This window comes from Aulonocara stuartgranti (genome assembly GCF_965226115.1).
Source record: "Aulonocara stuartgranti genome assembly, chromosome: 3".
Taxonomy (NCBI): domain Eukaryota; kingdom Metazoa; phylum Chordata; class Actinopteri; order Cichliformes; family Cichlidae; genus Aulonocara; species Aulonocara stuartgranti.
Genome location: NC_138941.1, coordinates 15,924,499 through 15,948,737, shown reverse-complemented (window position 1 = coordinate 15,948,737; position 24,239 = coordinate 15,924,499). Strand labels below are relative to the sequence as shown.

The window sequence follows — 24,239 nt, the reverse complement described above, 5'->3', positions numbered from 1 at the left end:
AAAAAGGCCCCGAATCAAAGAAATCTGCTGCAGCCTCTGAAATGTCTTCTGTTTCCTTCCAGAGGCCGACGGCTTTTTCACCGTCATACATACATGAAACTATCAAAGCTGACAATCATTTCATTCCAATAACATCTAATGGTTCATATATATAGACACAGGACTACAAGTAAATGGCTCTCAGCATCTGGCTGTGGTAACAAATGTCCCTGTTTTGTGTTCAAATTGTGTGCATGTTTTAGACGTGTGTCACATGTAGAAACACAAAAATCCCACAATGACACAAAGATTGGTTTGACACAACTGTGCAGCTGTAAGTTGTTTCTAATGATTCATTGAAGCTCTTCTAACATTCTGGAGACGATCAGTACATGAATCTGTTCAACACGACAACAATTTGACTCATGAAGCATGAGATTCTGTTTGTCATCTTGTCCAAGTCACTAGTAAGATGAAAGTGACACATAGACTAGTGGACGAATATTATTTTGGAGGACAGATGGTTGCATCATAGAGGAGAAAACAGGACGCTGATGAGGAGTCTTGAATGAGTGAGCTGATTGTTGAGTTTCTGATGTGTGAAGAAGTTTTAACATGGCACACATTTGGTTACATGAGAAGAAAGTCGTTATGTGATGAGACAACAGGGTTATGTTGTGTGGTGTGAGGTGTGTGGCTGAGTGGATGAATGTTTGAGATTAATCTGGCTGATGATTTGTCTTTTGTTGCAAAGTTGAACCTACCAGTTAGGTTTGGTATGATTTCCCCTCCTGGGATGAAGAACACGTGTCATGACTTAACAAGGCCTTTCTTTCTTTCTTTCTTTTTATTCTGTTACTTTCACAGTGCACTGAAAGTTTGTTGCTAAATCTCTGTCATTTAAAGCACATCTGAACATTTGAACAGGAAGAACTACACAACATGTTGTCGGGAACGGTTGCAAAGTGAGTTTCTCCAAAATTAAAATGGGCTCAGGAGAAAACCACTTATTGGGACAATTAGGAAGCGAGTCCCTGTCTGAAAGGATGCAGCGGTGATCCAGTCTAAATTCTTTTTCTTTTTTTGAAATGGCGTCATATTGCTGAGGGTGGAAACGAAATGCGACGATAGATTCCACTATCAGCACTGAATGAATAAATGAATAAAAAATGAGTGAAAAAAATGGGGAACTGACTGGACTGCTGAAAGCTGACAAGAGTTGACTGACTTAACACCACTATGCAAAGGTTAACCCCCACCCAGATGTGACAAAGGGGTGGATGTATCTCTGTGTGTGTCTTTTGTTGCAGGAGCAGGAGGAGACCAGAGGAGGAAACTTTGGGTCACATGACTGTGTGAACTCTGCAAATTTAAGCTTTTAGCTGTAATTTTTCTGTGCGTCTGTGAATTTACCAGCAGTGTGTTATTCATGATCCTGTATTACTCACAATGCAGACGTCACTGTGAGAAAGTGTGTACACACCTGCGCAGCGCTAACATTTACATTACTTTTCTACAGCAGAGGGTTAATCATGTGATTTGATCATGTGATTTACAGCAGGACACAACTTAATAATGTTTTTCTACCACAGGATTACTGAGTTTTTATGTGAAGGAAACTGTGTTGACAGGCTGTATGTTGGTGATGAAATTACACTGTGTTGTTGAGGAATGTGAATATTACAGTGGAGATGTGAATACAGTGTGAGAGACATCCTGTGTTGAAGCCAGTGTTACTTCTTTTACAGCAGAGTGTTAACTTTATGACCTTTTACAGCACCTCTGGAGTCTGGTGACCCAGGCCTGACCTAGGATGCTACTGCTAATGTTTCTCTAATGTGCTTGTAAAGGATTCAGCACAGACAGACAAGTGACAACTGAGCAGATGTGCAGGGTTATAGAATAGTTAAAATGGGGCTCATTATCTGACCACTATTGAGCTCATAGTGATGAAACAAGTGAGCGACGAACTTAAGGACAGTCACTGATTACAATGTGGGATGAAGTTGAGATGATCGATGATTTGGAGCAAATTACGGCAAAAAGCAGGAGTTTAATGATTTAGAATTAACCTGCAATGATACTTGTCTCTGTGATGCTGAATACTTTATTACTCTTATGAGCTACAGTTGTTTGCAAATGTGAAGTTTGTTTTAACTTACAGGGTTTTGTCTACAGGCAAGGATACAGGCTCCGGGTGGAGCTGGGAGTTGAACAATCTTAACATTTAACCACTGACTAAGCAGCTTCCAACAAACACAACAAGAGAAAAAACTGAATGTTTCACATTAAAGTCGAACATTTCTCATAAAAACAGGACAAAGATGTGAAAAAGTCGTGTTTTTCCTTCCAGGAACCACAAGTCTTCACTTTTAAAGGTGAAGTGTGAAAGAAATGGACATATTTGAAGTCCAACACCTTTTTCCAGTCACATTATTAAAGCAGACAAACTACAAGCTCATTTTCATTCCAACAAGTCATCTTCTGACCTGGACTAACAACACTGGTCTCTATGTGCAGCTGGCTGTGAGACCAGTGCTCAGGGAGCGTCTACAAAGTGCAACACTGAAAGAACATCACACACATATTTGCTTCCAGCACTTTCACACAAACATCTACTGGGAGTTGAACAATCTTAACATTTAACCACTGACTAATGTTTCTTTGACACAGGGTTACAGGTTTGGAGTGGAGCTGCTCCAAGAGAAACCCTGGAGAATTTTTCAGAGAGAATGTGCAACATTCTCTCTGAAAAAATTTATCAGACAGGTTTTTGTTTTTTGTTTTCAAAGTTTAGACTTTGCTTCTATTGGACTTTTTATCAGTAACACGTGCTTACTTTTTGCAGGAACAGTTGAAACTAACATAAACAAATAACTCCAGAGGTGATAGTCAGCAGGGGGTTTACAAGTTGTGTGCTGCGTTGTCGGCGGTATAAGCTCGACCACTTGCAAGGTGAGCTGGCAGACATCACTGAATTCATCAGAGATGATCAGGTTCATTTTGACAAAGTGAGCAGATATTTAACCTCCTAGGACCTGGCGTCCACATATGTGGACATCACATTTTGGGTTGTTTAGACCAAAATACTACATTTTGCTCTACAAGGGCCTGATATCCACTCACAAGGATGTTATACTGCCACTGTGCTATCAAAATTTTAGACAAATATCCTCATATGTGGCTCTCATTTTTCTCAGAAACAAAAATTTGGTAAGAAAAAAAAAATAAACCTGGTAATTCTTTGTTTTTTACATTCATCAGGTCCCAATCAGCCCAAATATCAAAGAGAAATTAAAAATGAATGCCACGGAGGAGTTTGGGTCTTAGGAGGTTAAAGATTGTGCCACTACATTCTTGTCTAGAAGATATTAAAGTGTATTTGGTGACACACAAAAAAGGGTAAAGTTTAAGTATAGTTTGGGTCCACACATGTCCAAACCCTGGTGTGTAGGCCTACTTAGTTTTGAGAAATTGTCATGGGACCGGGGTCTGGGTGACCCAGGGCCTGTAAAAAGTTATGGACATGTGTGTTTTTGGTGCTGCTGTCTCCTGTTTCCATGTTTGTGTATCTAGGTGTGTGTGTGGGTGTGTCAGCCAGGAGCCTGGCCACACCTGCGGAGGAGAATTACTCACACCTGCAGCTGATCAAGCCTCGTCAGAGGAGCTACTTAGGAGTGTGGTGGAGCTCTCTCCGATGCTGGATCATTGCGTAACTTCACGTTAGTCTCTTGGCGAGTTAGTTAAGGTTAGTCTGCCGCATTGTGGTGTTGCTGATGGCTGCCTCTTTGTTATTCCCCAGGAGGAGTGTGGAGACGAGAGGGCAGCGAGCACGGGGTGCTCAGACACTGAGGAGCGGAGACAAAGACACTAACACTGGCAAGAGGACATGTCAGAGTCGGGAAGGCACTGGGGATTTATTGTTGTTTGGATTATTTTACATCACTGTAAATAAACGCACTGACCTCATCAAAGAGTCCAGCATTTGGGTCGTCCTTCCCCTCATCATAGTCTGCCACGCAGGCCGTGACAGAAAAGCCCACTAAAAGAACGCCCACCAGACCAAAGCAATGGTTTTGACTTGATCAGCATTAACCCCGCCCCCTGACTTTGATGGGTGAAGCTGACAAATAAAATGTATTTATGAACAGCGATGCAGGGCCAGGAGTAGCAACGTGAATTAAATAAATACATCATTAAATAATTCATTAAATGTGTCAGTAAAATAATTAAAATAGAAAACAAACCAATAATTGATTAAATATGTAATTAACTAATTTGAAGTGTACATAAACAAATAATGAAACATTTTAAATGAAATTAATGGATAATTCATTATTAATATATTTCTTTAATTGATTATGTACATTTTTAAATGAATTACTGAAATAATTAATTCATTAGTGATGTCTTTATTTAATAAAACCATAAAATTATTGCTAATTTACTCAAAATAAATTTAAGACATCAATATTAAAGGTTAAATTATGATAATGAATACATGCAACTATAACTGATGACATATAAATGAGGATTTCTTAAGCTAAAGCCAAAGTGCTGACTCATTTGACATGTTACTCTCAAACGTTTTCCCTAATAACAATAACATAATTACACTTTAGCCACAAGAGGGCAGCAGCATTAATATAAGTCACATGTATATAAAGGTACAGTGATTATATTACAGTGATTTTGACAAAAACAAAACAGAAGTTGATGGCAGTGTGTTTTTCCATGACAGAATAATTACGCACACCCCACTTTGTAGTTATTTATTTGTAAAAAATGTTTGGAATCATGTATGATTTTCGTTCCACTTCTCACGTGTTCACCACTTTGTGTTGGTCTTTCACGTGGAATTCCAATAACATTGATTCATGTTTGTGGCTGAAATGTGACAAAATGTGGGAAAGTTCAAGGGGGCCAAATACTTTTGCAAGCCACTGTAAAGTTCACTATCAGTAACATCAGAGCACCACCCAGCTGTATAGAAACTCCGTCATGCTAGCTAGTAGCAGTACGAGTTATTGCAACTGACTGTAAAAAGTCAGCACAAGGAAAATAAACTCCACCTAAACTTGGTTTATATCTGACCCAGACAGACTGCAGGTCATAACTTCTTACCTGAAGTTCAGTTCACCTGACACTCGGACCGGCGGCCGCCTCGGGTCTCTGCTCCTCCTGCCTCCCCTTTCCCTCATCCACCTGTTGCCTCTGTGGAAGCTCCGCCATAGCCACCACCAAACAACTGACTTATTTCTACACATCGACCAGCATCTGGCCAATCCACCATCTTTTATTGTTTATACTGTTAGAAAAACATTTAAAAAACATCATCGGCTCATAAAAATGAAAAATCACCATCAGTATGCCCGATGGCCAGTCCAGCTATGGTCATGCCATCAGTTAACCCTTCACGTGGCAGCTGTGACACGCGTGCCCAGGGTTGCCGACCCCTGCTCTAAAGCATCTGATTTGGATTCCTGAGATCAAATATATTTTCCTTTGGCTTTGTTTTCTTCCCATTTGTGGCTTTAATGTAGTGTTACATCCTGTTTGTTTGCTTCCATCTGTATACATGTCCAGATTCACTGTTATGTTTCTATTCGTACATTGCTGTGTGATCACTGTTCCCTCTGCTGACTGATGTGACCTTTTGTATCTTACACTGATACTTGTCATATTTGTATCTGCGCCTAAAAGATAAAAAGTTTTCCATGCTAAAACACAGCTCCACCTCCTGCAGTTCTCCCTCTGAACCACTAGATGTCTCTGTTATCTAAATGAAGACGTGCAGCACAGCAACCACAGCAGCGCTCAGATCACACGTGTCCTGTTATTATGTATAAAAGCATGAAACAGGTGAGACAGGTGGGATCAATATTAATGTTGTGGAAATATATGAAAAAGCAACAGAAGAGTGAAAACATTTCGTGTTTCTAGAAAGATCTTTCAGCTCACAGCTGCTCACAGGCTGTATTTACAAGTGACAAACTGCAACTCTACAGTACATCTACAGTATATATCAAATATATTCTGTATTCAAATCTATTGAGTGATGTTTGAAAGTCTTTCCAGGTGAGTTTGATCCAGGAGGGTCTGAAGCCAGAGTCAGACAGAGACTGTGCAGAGACTGTAGAAGGACAGAGCAGCAGCAGAGCAGTCCAGATACACTGATGATCCTCTGTCAGATCCAGAGGGACACACAGGGATGATGCTGGACTCTACATTGTGTCTGACAGTGGAGCTGTTCTCAGAGCAGTTCACTCTGCAGCACTGACAGTCATCTGCACTTCTTCTCATTCCTCTGTCAGTCACTGCTGGATGAAGCTCTCCTCTCCACCTCCCAGTAACATGGCCCAGTCAGAGCGTCTCTACACACAAGCTCCTGCTGCTGCTTCAACCTCTCTGGATCATCAGGACACAGCTCCTCCTCTCTCAGCACACACACCGTCCTGTTTACCATCATCAGTCCTTCCACCTGCAGAGAGAAGAAGGAAGAGCAGAGGAGATAAACGAGTGTTTCCAGAGACTCTTCATCAGCTGTCAGTCAGTGATGCAGCACATCCAGTATAAAGAGCAGCAGGGACTTCAGTGCTGGGACTGTACTAGGACTCATTGTTGCTTCACTTTTTCTAATCTTTGGATTTTTATTGAAGTTGCTGAAAATGTTTTTCCCTCCTAGTTTGAGTTTGGACTTTCATTCATTAGAAGAACCTTGGTGTGTCCACTCTGAGCTCTGTAGGAACCCCAACAACAAGCCCAACAATCCAGATGGACGGTTCCAGCTGTTAACTGGAGGAATTCCATCCAAACATCTGCTCTCACTAAATTCTTCCTCACCTACAGACTGTGTTCTTCACTGCTTTAAACTTGGAAATGAATGCAGTCATTGGTCTGCGTGCTGCTTTGTTCAGAGAGCTGATTGGCTGTTGACAGCGTTTGATCAGAGCATGTCAGCCGTTACCATGGTGACCATAAAGGTCAGAAACAGGAAGTGTTTGTGTCCAATCCTGAAGCCTGTCACCATTCTCCTCTCACAGCTTCACTGAGAAGCTGCAGCTTTACAGGAAACACTGGATCTTTGTTTCATACTGACTGTGTTTAGTACAATACTGCTGACAGCACCACCCACTCACTCCATCACTCTACTTACACCAGAGTCTCCAGTCTGTAGTCTGGACTCTGCTGAAGATCAGACAGATGCTTCACATCTGGATCCTTCAGGTTGTTTCCCGACAGGTCCAGCTGTCTCAGATGGGAGGGGTTGGACTTCAGTGCTGCTGCCAGATAATCACAGCTGATCTCTGACAAACCACAGTCACTCAATCTGTATAAAGAATGAAAGATGTAAATTTATTAGACAAAGTGTGAGCTTGAAATCATTCAGTGTTTCATCATCTGTTCAGAGCTGAAGAAGGTTCAGAATGTAGAAGTTTAGAAAATGGAAACTCCAAACAGCTGAAGCCAACAGGAAGCAGCTTCAAACAGGAAACTGTGCAGAGTTTCAGACTATATGTCCTGATGCAGCCAGTTGGATTTTGGAGATTTGAATCTCTGTTCTGTGACTAAGTCCTTGAATCATTTCTTCCAGTTGGTCCAACAAGACAGACTAAGTGTTGGACATGTGTTGTGGCTCCATTAGGGGAGCTCCTAAATGTGATGTGATGGCCCCTCTGGGTCTGTCAGGTCACAGCACTGAAGAGAGCTCAAACTGGGCACACAGTTCAGTTGTTCCAGTCTGGACCAAAGACTCTATACTGGGACTGAGGGACTGCTTTGACTGCACCCACTGGGACTTTTTAAAGGCTCATGTTCTCACTTAGATCATCGATTTCTACTTACCGTATTTCCCGGACTACAAAGCGCACCTGAATATTAGCCGCACAAGCTAAAATCAGGGGAAAATCCTGTTTTGTACATACATTAGCCGCACCTGACTAAAAGCCGCAGGTGTTTCAATGTTGACTTATCATATGTAAGAGAATATGCACAAAGGGAATTGTCAGGAAAGAGATGGCTGTTTGGAGACTCACCCCTTTTATTAATATTTTGAAAAATAAGTTATGGGTACATATTTGCACAACTTTTTAGGTATATGTACAAGTAGCGGTAATTACAAGTACGAAACATGTACTGTGCTTCATAAAAGAGTAACAAATGTAATACATAACAATAACCTACAGCACACCAGAAAAATAGATTCAGACTACCTTTTAGGCTCAGGTGGATGGATGGATGTTTTCACATTTTTTCCACGCTGTCAGATTCCACCGGTGGAGTTGAGCATAACTTGCTTTTCGCAAGTTTATTGCCGCACACCATCCACGACTCCCGCTGAACGCGTAGCGCTACTTTGAAGTTTGTTTTTCGTGCTACTTGTACGGCACTATGTTGCCTGGCGGATGGACATGTGACCAACATACCACTCTTGAACACCGATACTGTGTGTCTGATCACATGCCCTTCCGCCAGGCAACGTAGTGCCGTACAACAGCGGAACAAACAAAACAAATCGTCTTACGATATGACAAAAATCAGGGACAATCAATAGAAAAGCCGCACCTGACTAAAAGCCGCAGGGTTCAAAGCTTGTGGAAAAAGTAGCGGCTTATAGCCCGACAATTACGGTACATTTCTTTCTGAGAAAAATGGGGATTACTTTGGAAACAGGAAGTATTTTCCCCAATAAGCAGCCCTGGATTAGTAAATCACTCCAACATGTTCTCAGGCAGAAGAAGCTGTCTTGTTATGAGGGAGAGAAGAAAAAGATTGAGGCACAGAAACTTGTTGAAAGAGAGATAAAGCAGCTAAAATCAGGTGTAAAAGTAAAGCAGAGGATGAGCTGAATAAAGGACACTCAAGGCTGGCTTGGAAAGGAATGAAGTCCATGGTGGGGATGCAGGACAAGGAGCAAAGATGAATGTGATGCTGAATCAGCAGAAGACTTGGACTCATTTGATTCCAGCTTTGATATCATTGATTTCAATGAAGAGCTTTGTGATTGTAGCAAAGGGCTGGTAGCTCTGAGAGTCCCACTGATGAGGTGTCTGTGTGGAAATCTCTTAGTGGGACCAAAGAGAGAAAAAGCCCTGGTCCTGATGCTGTGGGAGGGAAATGATTGAAGTGTGCTGTGAGGAACTGACTGGGAGATTTTCACACATTTTCCAGTCCTCCTTGGAACAACAGGTAGTTCCCAGCATATGGAAACAAAGGTTAAGTGTCCTATGGCACTCAGTGATGATGGTGCTGTGGCCCCACCACCTCCACCTCTTTGTAAAGGAACTAACTGTAATCTGAAGCTTCAAATGGAACTAAGACTTCCTCCACTAGGTGGCAGTGTCTGATGAGAAAGTGTTAGTGGAGCTGGCCTGGAGTCAGAAACAGAAAGATGCAGGATTTGGGCTGAAATGGGCAAAAGTGGTTCACACTTGTCCCTTAAAGCAAGAAGGTTGTAGGTTGAAGCTTGTTGGCCTTTCTGTGGAGGTTGGATGTTCTCCCACAGTCCAATGAAATGCTGCTTAGGTGCATTGGTGCTTCTAAATTGGCTGTAGGTGTGGATGTGAGAGAGTGCTTCTCTGTCTCTCTCTGTTGGCCCTGTGATGGACTGCTCACCTGTGCAGGTGGACCACGCCTCTTCCCTATGACAGCTAGGGCACAGGCTCCAGCCCTGTGAGCCTAAGCTGAATAAACAGTTAGCAAAAATGATCCATAGATGGCCTGAAATCCCCCAGTTAGCAGTTTGGTAGATAGCTATGACATGCTAATCCCATCCAGCAGCTGTATTCTACCTGTAAGCTGATCCCTGCTGAGCCAAAGCACTTTTTCATATACAAATTACAACCTTTAATAGAAACCTATTGGTCAGCATCTTATTAGCCTGCTGTTAGCTTCATTCCACAGAACTTTCACATCATATTCATCTCAGCACAACTAAAACATGCTGACTGACCTCAGAGTTTCAAGTCCACATCCTGGACTCTCCAGGAAACCACACAGATGCTTCAATCCTGAATCCTGCAGCTTGTTGTTGCAGCTCAGGTCCAGCTGTCTCAGATGGGAGGGGTTGGACTTCAGTGCTGCTTCCAGATAATCACAGCTGATCTCTGACAAACCACAGCCCATCAATCTGTATAAAGAATGAAAGATGTAAGTTTATTAGACAAAGTGTGAGCTTGAAATCATTCAGTGTTTCATCATCTGTTCAGAGCTGAAGAAGGTTCAGAATGTAGAAGTTTAGAAAATGGAAACTCCAAACAGCTGAAGCCAACAGGAAGCAGCTTCCAACAAACACAACAAGAGAAAAAACTGAATGTTTCACATTAAAGTCGAACATTTCTCATAAAAACAGGACAAAGACGTGAAAAAGTCGTGTTTTTCCTTCCAGGAACCACAAGGCTTCACTTTTAAAGGTGAAGTGTGAAAGAAATGGACATATTTGAAGTCCAACACCTTTTTCCAGTCACATTATTAAAGCAGACAAACTACAAGCTCATTTTCATTCCAACAAGTCATCTTCTGACCTGGACTAACAACACTGGTCTCTATGTGCAGCTGGCTGTGAGACCAGTGCTCAGGGAGCGTCTACAAAGTGCAACACTGAAAGAACATCACACACTCATTTGCTTCCAGCACTTTCACACAAACATCTACTGTCATTATTGTCACCAAACTCTGTGGATCCTTTGTTGCAAATTCAAATGGGATCAAATGGTCAGACAAAAGAGGGTTATGAGGAAATATGATGAAATGTTGTGTATTAGCAGCAAGTTATTGAATCATTTTCCTCGGAAACCAAACATAATGATTGACAAACATGTTTTTACAAACTCAGTGTTGGACTTGGATCAGCAGGATAAGCTGATGTTTAAAGGCATTTGAGTCTCGCTGTATGAGAGTCCAGTTATTACTCAATATTTATGGATGATGTTCTTTCAGTGTTGCACTTTGTAGACGCTCCCTGAGCCTCACAGCCAGCTGCACATGGACCAGCTGACATTACCCAGCATTAGAGGCGGGTGTAAAAAAATGGATTTTCCTATTTAAATGGTTTTAATTTGAATAAAGTGATGTTGATTCATTCAATCCTGAATCGATTTTTCATATAAATGTATTTTGCCAGAATCTCAGGTTAAAGGTCCCAAAAGTATTTCAACAACAAGCAAACAGATAAAACAGTAAATGAGAGCAGCTAAACACACAAAGATGGAAACACAGAGCGTGGATCGTTCACTCGCCGGCACGTACACGGGCACACCGTCGGGGCTGAAAGTGGACAGCTCACAGATCCTGAAGCTGCAGGTTTCATCTGTCTCCAACCAAAACTGACTGAACCAGCAGCAGAAGAAGATCCAAACTACACTTTACGTTTGATGAACATCGTCATGAATTCTCTCTGTCTTTGACGTTTACTTCCTGCACAGCTCTCTCTCTCTCAGTGTACTTCAAGAACAGTTTGCCTTCAAAAATCTGTTTCCTGCATTATTCACTGCTTATTACGCACCAGTCTGCTGTTGTGTTCACTGCTGTCGGCCTCCGAAAACAAAGCCTCATTTCTGCTGTTCAATACTGAAGAAATTTAAACCTTTTAAAATGATGAAAGATTACAAACTCTCAGCTGTGTCTGTAATCAAACCTCTGTAACTTTGCTTCACTTCAGCAGCATCAGCTCATGTTCACATGTTGATTCATGGTTTGCTTCAGTTTTTGATGGACTGCAGAATATTTTGAAGGTTATCTGCTATAAAAAGCCAGAACAGGAAAATCTGCTTCATGTGTTTCTGTTTGATCCTCAGTGACTTTGACACAAAGGCCTCTGCTGTGATGATCACACCTCTGATCAAGTCTCACAGTGTCAGCTTTGTTTTTATACATATGGATATGTGCTGATAAATGATCAGAATTATAATATTTCCCACTGTCTGCTGTGTGCCGTGACCTTTGACCTGCTAAAGACAGTCAGCTGTGGATTATTCATTGTTGTGTCTGATACTTAGAACTGTGAGGAAGAACACTACACAGTTAATCAGGGTCCCCTCTCTCTGAATCAGGAAAGGTGGGCAGGCCGCGTGTGGGCCGCGGGCCATACGTTGAGTCTCACTGTTTGAAATGTGAACATTGTTCTGCTGCAGTCAATGGAGTAAACCAGAGAAGAAGAAAACAGACTTTACCATGAAGATCCTCAGTGTGGATCAGTATAATATCAGCCTGATGTCTGCAGTTTAGTGTCAGCACAACTTTCACATCATATTCATCTCAGCACAACTAAAACATGCTGACTGACCTCAGAGTTTCAAGTCCACATCCTGGACTCTCCAGGAAACCACACAGATGCTTCACTCCTGAATCCTGCAGCTTGTTGTTCCTGCTCAGGTCCAGCTGTCTCAGATGGGAGGGGTTGGACTTCAGTGCTGCTGCCAGATAATTACAGCTGATCTTTGACAAACCACAGAGCCTCAATCTGTATAAAGAATGAAAGATGTAAGTTTATTAGACAAAGTGTGAGCTTGAAATCATTCAGTGTTTCATCATCTGTTCAGAGCTGAAGAAGGTTCAGAATGTAGAAGTTTAGAAAATGGAAACTCCAAACAGCTGAAGCCAACAGGAAGCAGCTTCAAACAAACACAACAAGAGAAAAAACTCAGAATGTTTCACATTAAAGTCGTACATTTCTCATAAAAACAGGACAAAGACGTGAAAAAGTCGTGTTTTTCCTTCCAGGAACCACAAGGCTTCACTTTTAAAGGTGAAGTGTGAAAGAAATGGACATATTTGAAGTCCAACACCTTTTTCCAGTCACATTATTAAAGCAGACAAACTACAAGCTCATTTTCATTCCAACAAGTCATCTTCTGACCTGGACTAACAACACTGGTCTCTATGTGCAGCTGGCTGTGAGACCAGTGCTCAGGGAGCGTCTACAAAGTGCAACACTGAAAGAATATCACACACTCATTTGCTTCCATCATCCAACCTGAAGAGGAAACAGAGACGCCTCCCTTTCAAAGTAACAGCTGCTCCTTTTGGACACAGTATCAAAGAAAGTCTACAGTACAACATAGAAAAGACAGAACAAAGTTTTGGTTGTTTTTAAATTGTGCAGAAATGAAGCTACACTAAGCTCAATTATGTGACAGACATTTCATCCCATGTCAGTTTGGCCTCATCCTGGGCCGGATTATCCAGCACACACTCTGACCACAGGCCCAGGGGCCACGCACAGCTGGCTCCATCCAAGAGACAGGAAACAAACCAACACAATAATAAAAAGCACCATGTGATCTTCTTACATCTTCAAGACAAACATAGTAAAAACATGAGCATATTTGTTTCCTGATAAAATGATGTGACAGGTAGAACAGAGTAAAGTGGTGGTGTTACAGCCTTTCTCCCCTCTGCTGCCGAGGCTGTTAGTCTCTCCCAAACTCAGCTACAGGACTTCCAAATGAATGAAAGCAGCAGAAGTGGCTTTACAAATGAAAGAGGAAGAGGAGAAGAAGAGGAGAGGGAGGCCACCCTGACCATCACTCCAGCTGAAAACATTACACTTCCATTAAAGTTGGTGAGACAATGTTGAGCAGGATGAGCTGCTGGCTAATCTGGAGGCTGTAGCAGCAGCTCACAGTCACAGTGGATTTCCACCCATGAAAAAGCTCTGGCTGCTTCATTTCTCATCTCATATCAGAGACTTTAATGCTTCACTGAAGCTGTACTGTGATGCTTCCATATTCCAGTGAGGCCTCCATAATGATTTCAGCTGTTCTGTACACACACTGTGTGCCCTGTATGGCTCAAAGTCTCTGCAGCCTGTTTATATCTGCGATCATCAGATCTTCATCATCCTCATTCACATCCCTCACACACTCTACAGCCTCATCAGCACTGACTTCATCTTCACTGACTGATGGAGCACAACATGAACCTGTGGAGGCTGAAACACTGTCCTGTCAAACATCTCCCCGTCACCACTCCGCTTCTGTCAGCCTTTAAATGAACCCTGCTCAAGTCTGTCACTTCTATTTGGAGCCAAAAGGAAAAACTGTTGTTCAGTCGTTTGGAAAGACAACATTTCTGAAAGCACTCAAACTTCTTCACATTTGTTTTCTGACACATCCTGAACATTTAGGAACTGAAGAAAGTTTCAAACATTAATCAAAGACCTGAAATATAGAAAAACAACAACAGCTGCAGTCAGTGAACTCACCTCAGAGTCTCCAGTCGACAGTTTGGACTCTCCAGTCCAGCACACAGAAGCTTCACTCCTGAATCCTGCAGGTTGTAGTTGTTACTCATGTCCAGCTCTGTCAGATGGGAGGGGTTGGACTTCAGAGCTGAGGCCACAACTTCACAGTGAGACTCTGAGAGTCGACACTGAGTCAGTCTGTGATGATAGAAAATATAAAATGTGTTATTATAAAAGCAGAAAATCTGCATTATAAACACAGACTGAATGTATATGAAGACAAAACAGAGTGAGGTCATAATCTGATGAATCTGCTCTTCACATCTGTGCTTCAGCTCCTCTTACTGTGTTTGACATGACACAACGATTGAGTCTCTCTCAGACCTGCAGACTTTTAATGAGAATCTTTGTTTGGCTTTAATCTGCAGATGAAGGAGGAAGATGGTGTCACATTTAGGCTTCCATAATGTCCACAGTCTGTCACTGAGATCTGATCCAGAGTCAGAGTGAAGACACACATTTGGACTGTTTCCTGTTTTGACTCCAGAACATTTTGAATGAGTTCAGCTCAGTGAAGAGTTCCAGCTGGAAAGATGATCTCTGTTTGCTACCTGCTGTCAGGTACGACTGTTCACGTCCACACGCAGGAAAAACCTGCTGACTGTTACCAAACGGAGCAGAAATCTCATCACTGGACAATAATGATGAATGAACTCAGAGCTGCTGATATCAGATCTGATTTCAGGGGAACTAAACACAGAAATGATTGGCTCATTTTAGCTTTCTGAGCCATTATCTGCTGGTGTGTCGCTAGTTGGCAGAAAATGATTTGTATTCCTGTTCAGGGCTTCAGTGTTTATGAGTCCAGATCCAGGTGACAGCAAGTCAAAATGATGTTACCTGTCTGTGTCCAGCAGCAGCCTGTATTCACTTTGAATATTGTTATAACCTGACATGGATCAGTTTGTCTTTGATTGGTTTGTAAATGTCACTGTATCCATTGGACCTGAGTGACGTACAAAGACAGAGAGGGAGAGAAAGGAGAGAGAGGATGGAGACAGCAAAGAGAGAGCAAACACAAACAGGTGAGAGTGGACAGAGACCAAGGTCAGCAACCAATCAGAGAGCTTCTGTTTGACCCACAGTCACTGATGATGACTGCACATCACCAAGCAGTGTGTTACTCTGATATCAAATATGGATCCTGCTCTTATAATAATGATCATCAGATGATGTTATTGTGTTATTTTGTAGCTGAATACGATGTTTGTGTGATTATCAGTGAAAGAATCAGTGAGGAGGATAGAGAGAGAGAGAGGACAGAGGGTAAAGTTAGCGTTCCTACGGGAAAGTAACGGTAATCTAATTACCGTTTTTGCAATAGTAATCCCTTACTTTACTCGTTACTTGAAAAAAGTAATCAGATTACAGTGCGTTACTGCCCATCTCTGTTCTGTACACACACTGTGTGCCCTGTATGGCTCAAAGTCTCTGCAGCCTGTTTTTATCTGCTATCATCAGATCTTCATCATCCTCATTCACATCCCTCACACACTCTACAGCCTCATCAGCACTGACTTCATCTTCACTGACTGATGGAGCACAACATGAATCTGTGGAGGCTGAAACACTGTCCTGTCAAACATCTCCCCGTCACCACTCCACTTCTGTCAGCCTTTAAATGAACCCTGCTCAAGTCTGTCACTTCTGTTTGGAGCCAAAAGAGGTTAAAGATTATGCCACTACATTCTTGTCTAGAAAATATTAAAAGTGTATTTGGTGACACACAAAAAAGGGTAAAGTTTAAGTATAGTTTGGGTCCACACATGTCCAAACCCTGGTGTGTAGGCCTACTTAGTATTGAGAAAAGCCCACTAAAAGAACGCCCACCAGACCAAAGCAATGGTTTTGACTTGATCAGAATTAACCCCGCCCCCTGACTTTGATGGGTGAAGTTGACAAATAAAATGTATTTATGAACAGCGATGCAGGGCCAGGAGTAGCAACGTGAATTAAATAAATACATCATTAAATAATTCATTAAATGTGTCAGTAAAATAATTAAAATAGAAAAAAAACCAATAATTGATTAAATATGTAATTAACTCATTTGAATTGTACATAAATAATTGATGAATTATTTTAAATGAAATTAACTGATAATTCATTATCAATATATTTTTTTAATTAATTACTAAAATAAATAATTCATTAATGATGTATTTATTTAATACAACCATAAAATTATTGCTAGTTTAATCAAAATAAATTTAAGACATCAATATTAAACGTTAAATTATGATAATGAATACATGCAACTATAACTGATGATGTAAGAATTTGGATTTTTTAAGCTAAAGCGAAGGTGCTGACTCACTTGGCATGTTACTCTCAAATCCTCCCTAATAACAATAACATAATTACACTTTAGCCACAAGAGGGCAGCAGCATTAATACAAGTCACATGTATATAAAGGTACAGTGATTATATTACAGTGATTTTGACAAAAACAAAACAGAAGTTGATGGCAGTGTGTTTTTCCATAACATACCAACCAAATTAAATAATAAAAACTTCATAACTTACAGAGCTTTTTTAGAGGCTTTGACCACTGGCAGCAGCCTCAGAAGAGCCTCCTCTGAAGCAAAGTATTTCTGCAGGTCAAACACATCCAGATCTTTTTCTGATGACAGTAAGATGAAGACCAGAGCTGACCACTGAGCAGGAGACAGTTTATCTGTGGAGAGACGTCCTGATCTCAGGGACTGTTGGATCTCCTCCACTAGAGAACGATCATTCAGTTCATTCAGACAGTGAAACAGATTGATGCTTTTCTCTGCAGACAGATTCTCACTGAGCTTCTCCTTGATGTACTGAACTGCTTCTTGATTGGTCTGTGAGCTACTTCCTGTCTGTGTCATCAGGCCTTGCAAACGAAATTGATTAGTCTTCAGACCCAAGAGAAAACGAAGGAACAAGTCCAGGTGTCCATTGGGGCTCTGTAAGGCCTTGTCCACAGCACACTGGTAGAAGTATTTCTTTGAAGATTTTCTTGTTTGAAACACCTTCCAAGTTGTTTGTTGTTCTTCCAGCAGATTGAGTCCAGAGTTGATGAAGGTCAGGTGGACATGAAGAGCAGCCAGAAACTCCTGAACACTGAGATGAACAAAGCAGAACACCTTGTTCTGGTACAGTTGTTTCTCCTCTTTAAAGATCTGTGTGAACACTCCTGAGTACACTGAGGCTGCTCTGATATCGATGCCACACTCTGTCAGGTCTGGTTCATAGAAGATCAGGTTTCCTTTCTGCAGCTGATCAAAAGCCAGTTTTCCCAGTGACTCAATCATCTTCCTGCTCTCTGGACTCCAGTGTGGATCTGTCTCAGATCCTCCATCATATTTGATCCTCTTGACTTTGGCCTGAACCACCAGGAAGTGGATGTACATCTCAGTCAGGGTGTTGGGCAGCTCTCCTCCCTCTCTGGTTTCCAGCACATCCTCCAGAACTGTAGCACTGGGATGTGACACATGATGTGGAGGCTTCGAGCTTTCTTGATGTGGGAGATGATCCTGTTGGCCTGCTCCTCATCTCTGAATCTCTTCCTGAAGTACTCCTCCTTCTGTGGGTCAGTGAACCCTCTGACCTCTGTCACCACGTCGACACACTGAGGAGGGATCTGATTGGCTGCTGCAGGTCGTGTTGTTATCCAAAGGCGAGCAGAAGGGAGCAGGTTCCCCCTGATGAGGTTTGTCAGCAGCTCATCCAATGAGGTGGACTTTCTTGTTTCAGTCAGGATTTTAGTTTTGTTGAAGTCCAAATTAAGTCGACACTCATCCAGACCATCAAGTATGAACACAACCTGGAAGTCTTCAAGCCTGCAGATTCCTGATTCGTTAGTTTGATTAAAGAAGTGATGAACAAGTTCCACCAAGCTGAACTTTTCCTCTTTCAGCACATTCAGCTCTCTGAAAGTGAATGGAAATATGAACTGGATGTCCTGGTTGGCTTTGTCTTCAGCCCAGTCCAGGCTGTATTTCTGTGTTAAGACTGTTTTCCCAATGCCAGCCACTCCCTTTGTCAGCACTGTTCTGATTGGTTCGTCTCTTCCAGGTGAGGCTTTAAAGATGTCTTCTTGTCTGATTGTTGTTTCTGGTCTGTCTGGTTTCCTGGATGCTGTTTCAATCTGTCTGACCTCATGTTCCTCATTGACCTCTGCAGTCCCTCCCTCTGTGATGTAGAGCTCTGTGTAGATCTGATTCAGGAGGGTTGGGCTTCCTGCTTTAGCGATGCCCTCAAACACACACTGGAACTTCTTCTTCAGTTGGGCTTTAAGTTCACGTTTACGGAGTGAAGCAAATATTTCTGAAAATAAGAAATTCAGAAAAAAATATTATATAATAAATATCATAGCCTTTCAGTACCCTGAAAGGATGAATGTCTATTGGTCCATTTCTTGAGCCATTAGGAAAGATCAATATTCAGTCTTTAGAGAAATTCTCTTACTGCTCTGCAGATGGTCAGCCATCTCATGCTGCTTAAGTCTCCTCAAGAAGTGGAGTGTGATCTTCAGAAATGCTTCTCTGCAGCTTTTTCTTTCATCTTCATCCTCACCTTCAAACATCTCCTCATCCTCCATCTGGCTCTTTAAAGTTTCTGGGTGATCTGGACTCAGAAGCTTCTGGATCTTCTTCAGCTCGTTCTTCACAAACATGGTGATGTTGTCCTCCAGCCGCTGGAAAAGAAGACTATATGAATTACCCAGTGGTAAATGGACTGGTTCTTATATAGCTCTCTTTGATACTCTGTGCACACAAAGCATTTTATACAACATGCCTCATTCAACCAAGCACATTGTTCTATGCTTAAATACTTTCTTTCACACTCTGATGGATGCATCAGAGGGCAGCTTGGGTTTAGTACGTTACCCAGTACATTTGCCAGCCAGGGTTTGATTCACAAACCTTCTGACTAGTAGCTGACCTGCTCACCTCCTGAGCTACAGTCACCCCAATCTGACTGAAATCATGGAGCCCAAACTCTGATTTATGTTGGACACACTGACAATCCTCTGGTCCACAAAGTGCAGCATAGAGGTGACTGAAAAGAACAAATGTAAATGTAGTACTACAAACCATAACCACAGAGTCCAGGTGTGTTTGATGTTGCTGTGCAGACTGACCAGTGGAAACCTCTGCTCTCTGCTGGTCCACTCTGTGGAGGAGTAATGAATAATTAGCTCATGTTATGTCTGTCCACACACAGACACAAGCTAAAGGTCCATGAAGTGATGTTTGGATGGGTTCAGTCAATCAGATGACTGTCATGGTGAAGCTTTGCTAGTCCTGCTGATCCCACTGAGAATTAACAACTCCGTTTCCAGATGTCTGTAGTTTTCTGCTCAGTTTCTTTAGTCCCAACAGCTCTTACCATCTCCTGCATAAAGCTTTCCCTCCATGCTCAGATGCCCTGGAACAAGGTGCTCTCTTTATATGCTCACAACCACTAGCACTTTATATAGCCTCTGTAGAAATTATCCACACCCTCACTTATCTTAACTGCACTACTGTATAGCTCTGTGTAAATAATCATTCTGTACATACGATAATTTTTAACCCTACAACTGTTTACAACTTGCATAGTTCCCATTTCTGTATAGCTGTATATCTTAGATTTCTGTAAAGTTATTTCATATTCTGTATAGTTTTTCATACTTATATCCTGTTCATATCCTGTACATAGCTTGTACTCACTACAGCCTGTACTTAACTATAGTTATAGAATATTCACAACATACTTCATACCATGTACATTATAACATAATAGACTCATTTCTGTAATATACTTACATATCTACATTATTGCTAATATATATTGTAATATATCTATATCACTAAGCACTTCTGGATGGATGCAAACTGTATTTCGTTGCCCTGTACCTGTGCATGTGCAATGACAATAAAGTTGAATTCTAATTCTATTCTTATATCAGTGACTGGTTTAAAGTGCCAACTTGCAGTGCTCGCCAACCTTTGTGTCAGCAAAAGTAGTTCTAATGTTTCTTACATTTATTAAATTTTTTACATTTTTACACACACAAATCAATGAACGCAAAAACATAAACTTTTCAGATATTTTGTTTCACAATGTTACAAAACTCAGTTCACAACTACACAGTCTGATTTACAAGTACAAAATATTGATGACCACAGTTTGAGCCGATGTATGTCCCGAGTCTGTGGACTCAGTAGTTTTGTTTTGATTGTTCTTGTCTTTTGTTACAATTTCATTCTGATTAAGATTTTCTAGTTCTGAGGTTTTGGTTTCTGTGTTCCCTCTGTACTGTGTTAGTATTGTGTCTCTGTGTTCACTTCCTGTTTTATTTTGACAGTGCCATGTCCTATGTTAGTGTGTCTACTTTTGCTTCCCGTTGTCTGGTTATGTCCAATGAATCCTGCTGTGTCTCCCTTTTCTCATTCCCTGATGGCTCTTTTGTGTATGTGAGCCCTTTGTTTTCTCCTGCTTGTTGCTGGTTCGTCTGTGTTGTCTCCCCGTGTCTCCATTTAAGGTTTCAGGTTACTTTTTTAGTTTTTTCAGTAGAGGTTATCTTAGCTTCTGCACAGGCCATCTCCACTGCACTTCACCGTTTCAATAAAGCTCACTCACTTCACAGCAGTGTCGGCATCTTGGGTCCTTTATTAAATTCAACATGGCTCGCCCCGCTAGCCGTGACATAAGATGTGAAAACAATATCCAAAAAACATGAGGGACAAACAGGGAATAGTTTTAAGGTGCAGGGCCAACAAACTGAGTCTAGCCATGAACTCAGAGTCGATTGAATTAGCATTTTGAATTGGCTGATCTGAGTTACTTCAATCAAGTCTATGTTCACTTTGAGTTAAGACTATACATGATTAATGTAAAAGAAAAAAGCCATCATCAGCAACTTATTCTGATTTAGCAGGTTTTCAAATCTAAACGGTACCCATCCCTAGCTGGCTGTAGTTAAACCTTTACTTAAAAAGCATCCCTAGACCCAGCTGTCTTAGCTAATTATAGGCCGATCTCCAACCTGACAATCCTTGAAAGAGTAGTTGGGCGGAGACAATCAGGGACATTGTGATGATCTTAGGTTACAAACTACTGCAGTCAAGTCATTAAGGGAGACGGGATCAAACTGCTCTAAGACAGCTGAGCACACAGGAGAAAGACTCTGATCTGAGGCAGCAGTTGGCGAGACAAGAGCCCTAATAGATAGAAGCTTGTTGTTAAAAATGCTAAAAAATCATCACAAATACTTGGTGAAGAAATGACTCCAACATTATCACGTCAACGAAGAAAACGATTGAGAACATTAAAAAGTACCTGAGGCCTGTGACTGTTTACTGACACTAAGTTTAAGACAAACTGTGTCTGCAGGTTTTACAGCTTCTTGGTGAGCAGAAAGACAGAAAGTCCTTAAAATCTGTAGAGAAACATACAATCTGTCCTTTTTCCATCTCCTTTCAGCGCGTCTACAGTCACGTCTAAGGGAGCGCGTATGTTCATTCAACCACAGCTCTGATAAATGCTTAGCGCGCAGAGTCCTGAACGGAGCAATAGAGTCCAAAATATCAGTGCAGGTAGAATGAAGAAAGTCCGAAAGGTCCTCAACACTTTAACAGCTGGAGTTCATTATTCCAGAGTCCATAAAGGCAGCAGAAAAAGCGGCGCTGTTAGAGCATTAAGCGCTCGCTTTTTACGCGCTGAGGCGCACGGCTTATCTACCAAGCGGCGCATAGTTAGAGTGAACAACCAGTGTTGGTCAAGTTACTTGAAAAAAGTAATCAGTAACTAATTACTGATTACTTCCCCCAAAAAGTAATCCCGTTACTTTACTGATTACTTATTTTCAAAAGTAATTAATTACTTAGTTACTTAGTTACTTGGTTACATTTTAAAAACACGATTTACAACCTGAAGAGGTGATAAAGCTATAGATCTTTCAGCCCAATTCTACTTTTTCTGCATAATCCATCATACAAAATGTAATCAAATGGAAAAGTCTCTTTTTTTTAACTTGTTTTATTAGTTTTAATCTTTTAACTTTATGCATCAAGCAAAAATTTAATTATATGCAACATTCTCTGACTTGAATAAATTAGTTTAACATTTAAACCTATTTTCTACACATTCCAGCACACAAAATAAAATATTTGTTGTGTTTACACTCAGTCTTTCAAATAGATGCAAGTAAAACACAGCAGAAAATAAATAAAGTCAAAGACTCAGCGGTCCTGTTGCTCTATTTTCACCTGTAAAGCAGGAGTGGGGTAGGCGGAGTTTTACCCTGGTGCAGGTGTGCCGCGGTCAATGGAAGAATCCGTGAGTTTCTCTGTGAGTTTCCCATTACGTCATAGCACACTCAGTGCTTGCTCGGAAGTTTAGGGGTTTTTTTCGCTGTAAAAAGAAGTTTTCTTCCCACGCACAACGGACGCTAATGTTTTTGTCACTTTTTATGGAATCAAACTCAAAGTAAGGTCAGTGCTTCCACGCTTTAAACACTGCACGCTCATACTCTCTCCTGCACTCGATATATGATCCACTGTTGATCTGCACACAGCTGTTGTCACTAACGGCGCACTCGCTTACGTCACTGTCGTGAGACATTCTCGCAAAAAATCACGGTTTTAGTAACGCAGTAACGCAGCGTTCCTATGGGAAAGTAACGGTAATCTAATTACAGTTTTTGCAATAGTAATCCCTCACTTTACTCGTTACTTGAAAAAAGTAATCAGATACTACCCATCTCTGTGAACAACACAGGAAGATGATCGGAGATGCACAACTCAGATATTTCAGTGACGCACACATCCAGCCTGTGGGAAAGCTCCAAGTCTAGTGTGTGACCTTTTTCATGAGTGGGACCAGTAACCCACTGGGTCAAGTTAAAAGAGTCAATAATATTTAAAAAGTCCTTGACCAGAAGTTTAGAGTCACAGCAGACATGGATGTAGAAATCACCAAGGCAGCATCATCAGAAGACATAGCACACCCAGCTCTATCTGTCCATGAAGCCAGATAACACACACCTATGAGTTAAACTGCAGGAATGTCTTAAAGACATAAAGACCTGGATGGCCGCTAACTTTCTGCTTCTTAATTCAGATCAAACTGAGGTTATTGTACTCGGCCCTGAAAATCTTAGAAATATGGTATCTAAGCAGATTCTTACTCTGGATGGCATTACCTTGGCCTCCAGTAATGCTGTGAGGAACCTTGGAGTCATTTTTGACCAGGACATGTCCTTCAATGCACATATTAAACAAATATGTAAGACTGCGTTCTTCCATTTGTGCAACATCTCTAAAGTTAGAAATATCCTGTCTCAGAGTGATGCTGAAAAACTAGTTCATGCATTTGTTACTTCCAGGCTGGACGACTGTAATTCATTATTATCAGGATGTCCTAAAAACTCCCTGAAAAGCCTTCAGCTGATCCAATATGCTGCAGCAAGAGTCCTGACAGGGACTAGAAAGAGAGAGCAGATTTCTCCTTAATTCCCTTCATTGGCTTCCTGTTAAATCCAGAATTCAAAATCCTGCTCCTCACATACAAGGTCTTAAATAATCAGGCTGTGAGGAGAAATTGTAGAAGGCAAAGGAACTCAGACTCAAGATATATTTTACATGTGCACACATGGACGATCCCCCCTCATCGCCCGATCCATCCTGCAGCAACGTGTGCAGGACAGATGTGACAGAGAGGAAAGACCACCCAGGGCATCCAAAATGTCCTTTATTTATACTTAAAGCAAGTTTCCACAGCAGTAGGAGTGGAATGTATGGAACTGATAATTTTCCTGAAAAGGAGAAACTGTTCGCTTGTCAGCTGAAACAGGAGATAACTTTGTATGTATAGAAATGCAGACATTCCCATAAAAGGAGAGAAAGAAAGAGAGAGCGCCAGTCTGTCTGTTTAAAACCGGATGTCACCGCATTCCTCTACACATATGGCTTCCTGTGTTGGCTCCAATTCACAAACTCTTCTTCCTTTAAATGAAGCTACAACTAAGCATTAATCACAAAATTAGAAATCTTT

The 24,239-nt window shown here is 41.4% G+C and overlaps 1 protein-coding gene across 1 annotated transcript in view; it reads right to left on the bottom strand.

The window, feature by feature from the left end:
* Nucleotides 1–24,239, bottom strand: part of LOC309702571 (uncharacterized protein) — a 546,755-nt gene that overhangs the window by 278,548 nt on the left and 243,968 nt on the right. Inside the window, exons 18-20 of the mRNA XM_082527164.1 lie at nucleotides 12,263–12,439; nucleotides 9,932–10,108; nucleotides 7,136–7,309 (exon numbers count right to left, since the gene is read on the bottom strand). Coding sequence (XP_082383290.1) covers nucleotides 7,136–7,309; nucleotides 9,932–10,108; nucleotides 12,263–12,439 — 528 coding nt within the window. The remainder of the gene's footprint in view (nucleotides 1–7,135; nucleotides 7,310–9,931; nucleotides 10,109–12,262; nucleotides 12,440–24,239) is intronic.